The 9,214-nt window shown below is 42.3% G+C and overlaps 1 protein-coding gene across 1 annotated transcript in view; it reads left to right on the plus strand.

The window, feature by feature from the left end:
- galnt12 (UDP-N-acetyl-alpha-D-galactosamine:polypeptide N-acetylgalactosaminyltransferase 12) overlaps positions 1-6,425 on the plus strand; it is a 12,109-nt gene extending 5,684 nt beyond the window's left edge. Inside the window, exons 7-10 of the mRNA XM_008331986.3 lie at positions 39-170; positions 261-374; positions 2,150-2,305; positions 3,170-6,425. Coding sequence (XP_008330208.1) covers positions 39-170; positions 261-374; positions 2,150-2,305; positions 3,170-3,307 — 540 coding nt within the window. The 3' untranslated portion in view covers positions 3,308-6,425. The remainder of the gene's footprint in view (positions 1-38; positions 171-260; positions 375-2,149; positions 2,306-3,169) is intronic.
- Positions 6,426-9,214: the final 2,789 nt, after the last annotated feature.

The raw sequence follows: 9,214 nt of genomic DNA on the forward strand, positions 1-9,214 counted from the left end.
TATTTCTTATTTTTTGTGTCAAATGGTTGTTTCTACAGGAGGCCTATGGGGATGTGACAGAGAGGATACGACTCAAAGAGAGGCTGGGCTGTAAGAGCTTCAAGTGGTTCCTGGAGAATATTTACCCTGACATCCATGTCCCGGAGGATCGACCAGGCATGTTTGGAATGGTGGGTGTCAGTCACTGAGGTGTTTACTAGGTCGACTTCAATAAGAATACTAGATTCATGTATTCACTCATACTCCTGTTCATTTTACAGTTCCAGAACCGAGGAAAGGCCAACTACTGCTTTGACTACAATCCTGTAGATGAACACGTGGTTGCGGGTCAAAGGGTCATCCTCTACCCATGTCATGGCATGGGTCAAAACCAGGTACTTGATGTCAAGATACACGGACGACTATACATAACAGTAATTAAGTAGTATTCATGGGTACACAACTGTTAACAACAAAACCGTTTTTGCAGGTTATAAAAACATGACTTCATTTGAAAGGGAAGCAGAAGAACGATTATTTTCCTTCCTGCAGAAGGATAGACCTACATTTTTGAAAACAACAAAAAGGAGATTAAATGTATCTTCAAAGAATATGAAAACCTTTACATAATCAGAAACCACTATCTGATAACGCACTGTCAGGCAAAGAAAGAAAGGATGTTTTATTTCACTGCCTTGGATTTGATCCCCGCAAAGGTGACATTTACCAGTGGGTCACATTCCATTTGTCTTCACCTTACACTGTCTTATCATATGGGGTCTGATGACACCAATCGTTGCTGTTGTGTGAGTAGAATACCTGCCTGCTGTGGCTTTGTGAAAGACTTAATCTCCTCATCAGTAAGTGGGTCACTGATGTCTGATTCCTGTCTTCATTCTCAGTGTGTGAGATATTATTACTAGGAGAGAGATATGGACTGCAGGCAGGCCGGTCAAACACATATTATTGTCACATTTGATTTTACAAGGAGAGGCCTGATGTTTGAATAAAAAAATAATAAGTTTTCTTCTAATTTCTAAATTAAAAAAAATTGGTCAGAACGTCAGAAAAAAAAACCATCATCAAACAAAGGTGCACCGAGTGTCTTTTTGTGCTGCAAATTTTCAGAGTAGAAAAATAAAAATGAAAATAAAAATGAAAGTGAATTATTTAAAAAAAACACTTGTATAGTATATCGTCGTGCCTACAGTATTGCAGTATATTGCAATATATCGCATCGTACCATATCGTTACTCACTCCACTGCACTCAACACACTCGCCCTAATCATCTAAATGTATTTATAGAGGACAGAAAGGTCAGTCTCAACAAGAATCGGATCTCAGTCCCTGTCCCTGTAGGCTGGAACCTCACCCAGTCCCCTCCATTATACCTTTAGTTTCCTTCTCTAACACTCGGTCCTCTGTTTGGCTGAAGGAGCAGATAAAATGGGCACAGATAGCTGCTGGCTCCACACACTCCCTCAGAGAGGCGTCCAGTGTAACAGCCTCTTCATTTCAGGTGTTTGAAGCTAAATCATCTCAGTGCTGTTCCTCGTGCTCCACACCGACCTGTCTCAGGATGAAGATGATTTATCGGCCCTTGTTGATGTTAGGAAAATATGCTTTCACTGAGACCTTTATTCTCCCCGGCTGAGAGTCAGCGAGGACCCACTGCTGAGATGTAGAATTGTTATTTCAGCAGTCCTGTGTGGACTCGTGCTGATGTTGTCTCTGCAGCCAGTCGGCGCCGCCGCGGCCTCGTGACGTGCTCTGCACGCCGTGGAATCACAAGTAATCCACACCTTTATTCATAGTCCGCAACTGTATTTCTGAACAGCAGCCGCCTCAGCTTGGTATATACCGAGTGCATGTACACGTACACACACACACACACACACACACACACACTGTGTCTTGATAAGAATGTACAGATTCTGAAATTGTGTTCCTATCGAAGACATGTCAGCAGGGTTGTGGCTTTGGAAAAAAATAAATTGGCTAACTCTCACCTCTATTTACTCCAGCTGCAGACCCTGCTCTATGACACCTATTTATTTGTAATTTATTTTTCTTTAGTTTACTGAGAACAGCATTTTTGTATGAATTACTGTGTTTTAAACAAAGTTTAATGAGATTTTTCTAATCAAACATCCCCCTCTGCTTCTACAGTTCTTTGAATACTCGACAGACGGTGAGATCCGCTACAACACCAGAGAACCTGCCGGATGTGTGGCGGGAGACAACGTCAGCACCTATCTGACTGTGCAGCTTTGCAGAAAGTGGGGACAACCTGTACCTGTGGATCAGAAGTTTGTCCTCAAAAAGGTAATTCTGGTGTGTGTGGTAAATCGGGGAGTAAAAACAGATATTGGTGTATGCTAACTGTTATGAGGGTCAGCTAATTCTTACAAGATTTTTAAATTAAAACTTGATAATTCATGATTAATCACGAATGGTTATATTCTCCACCCTTTGAAAATACATTGAACAACGAAGCTCAATCACGGCCAGGGGGAAGTTAGTTTATACCACCCCCTGCAGGGCAGAACGGGAGGTACACTACTGTACATTTAAAACACAGTGGCATATAATTTTATACACACTCTACCTTTAGAAGTATATTTTAGGATTAGGTCTAAAACATCATTCTAAGACATAGGAATTATTTAGGATTTATACTTTGATTATTTTATTCCTGGAATAAAACAGCCAGTAAATCAACAGTGTCCCCTCCAGGATGCAAATCATATTTTTCCAATAACCCTGAGAGGAAACATGTTCAACATGACTCAGTGTGTGAATCACGTCGCCCTGCTGCTGTTTACTCCAGATGTTCAGAACCACTGTGCCTGATGCTAAATTGTAAATCGCTGGATATCCACCACGCAGTGCCCGGAGTCATTTAGCATGTATTCAGTGTAGCTACATCAAACCGCTATCAGCAGCTATCTAAATGTTAATGGAGTCACGAAGGTCTGAATATATGCAGCAATGAGGCGGGAGAAAAAAGAGAAGGAACAATCAAACCACAAGAAGGAAGTAAGGAAAAGAAGGCAAAGAAGGATAAGAAAATGTGGAATAACGGAGCGATCGTTTCAGCTTTCTGACCAATTTGTTAACATTGTACAGATATTTTCTGTGGTTATTAGACAGTACTTGATTATACATTTCTACCCTGGCTACTTTCAGGACGGGCATCTGTTCCATTTGTCGAGCCAGAAGTGTGTCCAGGCCATAGACAACACAGACAACGGAGGTCCAGCTCCGTCACTTCAGACCTGCTCCGACAGCCTCCATCAAAAATGGTTCTTCCAGGAGAGGTTGTGACAACCTCAATCCTGAAGAGGGTTTTACAAGAACTGTTCGAGGCTAGGTCTGAAGAAAGAACAGACTGAATCCTTGGAACTTTGTTGGTTTTTTTAAATACGTGTGCCTTGCTCTAACAAAGAGCCCAAATGAGGAAGCTCCACTTCCTCCAGCAGCTGGATTAAATTAATCATCTGGAAAATGTTCTGTTAAGTTAAACTGGTTCGTACTAATCTACACTTTGATACTGTTGCTGGATGACAAGAACTTTTGGAATGTGATTTTTTAATTTTCTTTCTAAGCAAGGGTTGACAATCTTGTAAACTCAATTTTTTGTTGTTGTATTTTTCTTGACTTTAATGTTGGTGAAACATGACCAAATCAAGTCCACTTGGTGGATAAACACTGAAACAACAGCTACAATATACGTGCAAAATAGTAGTAGCTTGTGGTGGCTGCCATTACAGTGATTTCAGTGTCTCAACGTGAGGCACTGAAGTGAGTTTCTAACTTGTCCGCTAGAGGGAGATAAAGGACCTCACAAAACTTCACTTTAATCTGCTCTGCTGTTGTGTTTCAGACAAACTGGAGTAAATCTTCAGGTATTTATGAGGACCTCTTTTCAGGACGCATCATTTCACTGCATGCCGCTCCGGGGAGAGTCGGAGTAGGGGAGGGGGTTAGCCTTTACATCACAGACGTTACGCAAGGACACACACGAAAAAATGAAAGCCAAAAAAAAATTATATATATATATCCTTTCAAAGACAGATTTCACAGAATGCCTTTGAAAATGACAGACAGTGATGGCAGCACCCCTGCTGCTGCAGCGTCTGCATGACAACAGTTTACAGATTTGACATGACAGATGAGACAAATACCTGCTTTAATACCACACTCATCGTCAAAATTAAAGAAATATATTTATATTAAGTGGAGACGAAAACGATTTTCATTAGCTATTTTTTTGCTACTGCTATTCAGTGAAGATGAAAAACCTTTTTGGGTTCTTTAACTTGTCTGTCTGAAATTCTCTGAGGTACTGATTGTAGTGGGTGGGTCAAGGAGGTGGTGGGTGTGGCAGTGGGCAGTAGATGGAGTTAAATTTAATTACTCTCCAGAGAGGGTTTTTTTTTTCTCCTTCTCATACTTGTTCATTTGGAAAGCGTTGAAGTTTCTGACGATGGAAGTCTTTATTTTAGTGGTGAGACATTTTGTCCCTAAAAATATAATTGTGAGAAACCTCAGAGCGTAATGAGGTGTTTGGACGCAGATGGATCTAGTTGCGACTTCATTTGTGTCTGCTGAGTGTATACGCAGACCTGGAGATGTCCCATGAGTCCATTCATAGACTCCGTGGCTTGTACTGATCTGTGAACTCTGACTCTGTTTCCATTTGTCAGAGTTGGACAACTATGGATCCCTCCATTTGAAGCTGCAGTCACCGTGTGGCTGTGCCTCAGGCTACGCACAGGGAATAAGGAGAAGGAGCTCTGGACAGTTGTCCGTGTCTCCAGAGTGCTGCCATGGCAGATGGCGTTCTGATTGATTTTCTTTTTTTGGATGTCTCCCAATTCTTTGACGCCCACTCTTCCTCTCCGTGTCTGAGGGCTGCATCACAAGACTTATCGCGTGGACAGTTTGAAGCCAAAAACCTCCACAGATGAGTCCTTGGATGCCAGCGTCCCGGGGAGCGTGATGTATGAACAGAAGTGGTTGACTGTACAGTTTTTGACAGCACAAGCAGATAATGGAGGATACTGAATGAAGCAATCTGTGACCTCTTCCTTACCATTAACCTTCAGAGCCGTTGGCCCATCAGTCTCGGAGGACCGCGGTGTGCGATTGATGTTATGGGATGATTCTACTCAAACAGATTTTGCTATTGATTCAGAATGTGTGCTCACAACATGATGAATGGGATGGAAGATGCGGTTTTGCCAGCACCCCAGCTGGGACGACCGTGGGAGAACTGACTCTGCCAAATATAATGGATGCACATTAATAAGCAATAAATAATTGTTGCAGCACTTAAAGCTGAAGGGACAATGTAAAAGAGCAGGAGTGAAAAATTACAAATAAATTATCATCTGTAGGATGAGGCTATAAAATAAGGCTGCACTCACACTACAGCTCCATTTCTATTGTTTACATTATTATTTAAATGTAATTACCATCAGACTGCAGGGTGAACAGTGTGAAGTGGCCCACATACTGTAAAATAGGCCAAAAAAGTCAGATTGCTGGATCCGATTTTGGGTCCTATGGCCAAAAAAGTCATGTTTGGTTAACTTTTTTCTGCAGAGTAGACATTGAAGCATTTCCCAACATGAGGTAATTCAGTTCAGTTATTTATTGTCTGGCTGTTTCCAGGTGTGTATGGTTCATGGTGCAGAGGGAGCAGTATTTGTCTCAATGCTGTGTGATGGGGGGTGAATGAGCCAGCTGTGTGTGGGGACATACTCAATAAAAGTGTCTGGTATTGTCTTGATAACACTTTTATGAATAATTCTTCAGTCACCGGCGATTCGTAAAACCGTGCGAACGGCTTATCTTCTCCTGGTTCAGGCCTTTACTCTGTGTCGTCCATGAAAGATCACCGGGTTCAGGTGAAACGGCTGCTTTAACACGGCGCTCATGCTTTATACATTAAACACTTAGGAAGTGACAGCTTTTCCATTTTCCTCCGTCTGCGTCTTAAGCCTGTGAGTGCGCTGAAAATATTCCATCCCATTATTCAGGAGGGCTTATTTATTGTTCACTGTGGCCATCTGTTATTCCAGACATGTCCCACATATGGAGGCATTATATTGTATGCTAATTTGATACTCCACAGGCTGCTGCAGCAGAATTGATGTTCACCAGGAGGCCGCCTGTGTATCCAGCAGGTCACGTTGGGCCTTTTTTGTCGCGCAGACCTCGACCGCTGTGAATTATGTTGATCGTCCAACACTGAAGTGGTTAAATATTTGAACGACGACTCCTAACTGAAGACACTAATGAACACGTGCAATGATCAAATGACAGTAATGGTATTCTAAGAAGTGACTGAAGTGGACTTAGGTTATTATTAGAACGTTAAAGAATGTGATTTGTCTGTTTTGTTATTGTTACTTCCAATAAATGGACTTCATCTGGTGTTGGGATTCATGTTTATCTTTTTTGTAGTAGAATTATTTTCTTTAAATAACTTTAGTCATAAACCAGCCTCTGTTAGGAACAAAGCTGACGGTTTAAGTTAGATTATTTTTATTTGTGGATTTGATCTATTTCTCTGCTCAATTTCCTGCTACACCGCTCTGCTTTATTACTTTATAGGTCAGAGGTCACCAGCTCAGCTAGCCTAGGGTGTCCAGGGGGGAGGGTCTTGAGGGGTTAAGACAATTTTTTGTTCAATCATTTGAAGGTTTATAGACCATATAGGGTATGATCTATAAACACAATTTCTTCAATCGGTTGATTAGGGTTTGTTGGGGTCAGCCAGGGGTCACAATGTAAAAATACATAAAATAATGTAAAGGTCAAATTCAAGCAGCGACGTCACTGAGTAAGTACCAGATATTCTCTCTCTCTATTTCCCCCTCTCTCTGGCAGGAGTCTCCATCCGCGTGTCTATGCAAATTTCTGGCGAGCAGCGACGCCACAGAAGGCGGCGACGGTGCCGTCTGGAGCTGAGCTGCTCTCAGATCAGTTCAGCTGCTCCCTGGTGAAACAGTGCAGAGAACACTGGGACACGGAGGCCCGCGTTTAGCTGTGTGCAGTCACCGTGTGACGTAGACAGGATTTTTTTTTAATTCGGCGCGGCCTCGCTGCAACACTCACTCACACAGCCCATATGTGTCTTTAATGATAACGCAAAACAAGATTCCCCCGCGGTGCAGGTCTTTGGAGATGCACAGGCTTCAGTTGTCAGGGAGTGTCAGGAACCATAGGAGCGCACACACACACACACACACGCTGAAGAAGACCGTCCTTGTTGGTTTACTTTCTGTAATCCCTAATACCCAGAACAGCACAGGAGCAGCGGCTGCTGCCTGCATACATTAGGTGACACACTTTCACTTCCAGGAGGGACTCCAGACGCTGGAGAACAACATGTGAGGCCTAGATACAGGGACGGCTCCGGGTTTATTTTATACTACAGTAGATGCAGCGACGCTCACTTTGTAACTGCTGCAGAGGAGACAACGAACTCTTCACCTCTGATGGCTTTGTAGTCACAATATTTACATTTTATGAATTTTATTGAAACCATTTTTTATGTGGAACGGCGCTGGCTGTAGTGTTGACAAAGGTTATAAAATTAAATGCAACACATGGAACATATCCTTTGAAATAAAGTGCAGGAGTTTCTGTCTATCCCACATCTGTGACATCACCAGCAGACAAATTTGAACTTTCTTGGTTCGGTGTCACCTGCAGTGTTTTTCTCAGTGACGTTGGACCACCACAGATTCTCACCCCAGGAACTGTGTGAAGTTCCTGAGCTCCAACCTACGTCATGTTTTAATCACACACGCAGTAAAAAAATAAATAAATCCATTTTCATTTGTGGCACTTTCATCCTAAGTGTGACTCATTAGAGTGAGGGGATGATAATCTATTGCTTTATCACAAAAGGGACTGTGGATAATATCTCGCCCTTTTCAATTACCGCCACTGCCAGAGCGGAGCTGCAAATGAGAGGACCACGGCTTTGTTAATGACATCAGGGGACCAGTCCTTGATAATGACTCACTTGTCATTCACTCAGACTCTCAGCACAGATGATTCTGACCACTGTGAACACACCCGGCGACCAGCGGTTTGGACGTTGTCTTTGAGCGACTTTCACTTGGACTGTACAAAGAAAGTGAAAATATATGTTCCATTTAAATTTTAATTTAATTTAGTTTTATTTTGAAACCACGTGTCCTACTTCCAGACTAATCTTTTGTAAGCTTTTGTAACTCATCTCTAACCAGGAGAGACATTTATTACTTGCTTAATTACTAAAGTATATAATAAATAAAAATTGAAGTATTAAATGGAAAAAAATAGCCAAAAAAGTAAATGAATCAAAGGTTCTGGTATCACCTATCACTAGTCAAGATGTGTATACGGCATATGGTCATTCGAAAAGTCGTGCCATATATCTCCTAGTAAAGGAGCACATGGTCTTGCTGCTGTCGGAGGATTTCAGTTTTTATCAAACATGGCTTCTAAAAAAACACTGTCACTGTCTGTCACTCATTTTCCCTGTCACCGCAGACACACTACAGACCACACACACACAGAGCAGAGCCTGGGACCACTGTGTACGTGTGTGTGTGTCATTGATGATGTAGTCGACACAGATTGGGATCCAAAATAAGGATGGAGACAACGGTTGGTTCACCGGGGCCGCAGCTAGGCTCATGTGCAGCTTTAGGCTTCACAGCCAGTCTGTTATGAGGTTTCAGTGTGTAACGGTAATAAACTGAAGACAATCCAATCCTGTCAGGATGTATATGTATATATGACATCATCACAGTCGCTCTGACACACACTGGGATTCCTCTACAGAAACACTGACAGAATTCTTTAATGGAGGCTACACAAAATGCTTTCACCAGCAATCAGCTGCACCACACACACACACACACACTCCCATACAGTCCACGCCATCAGATTACTTGATTGCCTGCCAAATGAACTGCAACCCCTCGGGGGGTTTCGTACGCTGCATGTATTTCCTTTAAATGATAGGCTGTTGATTTGATGTTTGTTTCTTGGTGTTTCAGTCGTTTCCTGAGCCGTGGTCCAGTCCACGCCTGTGTCCCAGCAGGTTAGGGTTAATAATAAACCTGACCAACAGAGCCAACAGAGCTGTTGAAATGTTTCATGGACTGAATAACAAAGTCAGGGGGAGAGAAATCACATAATGCAGATGAGATCAAATATGAATCC

Source organism: Cynoglossus semilaevis, chromosome 18 (assembly GCF_000523025.1).
Source record: "Cynoglossus semilaevis isolate Cse_v1.0 chromosome 18, Cse_v1.0, whole genome shotgun sequence".
Lineage (NCBI taxonomy): Eukaryota > Metazoa > Chordata > Actinopteri > Pleuronectiformes > Cynoglossidae > Cynoglossus > Cynoglossus semilaevis.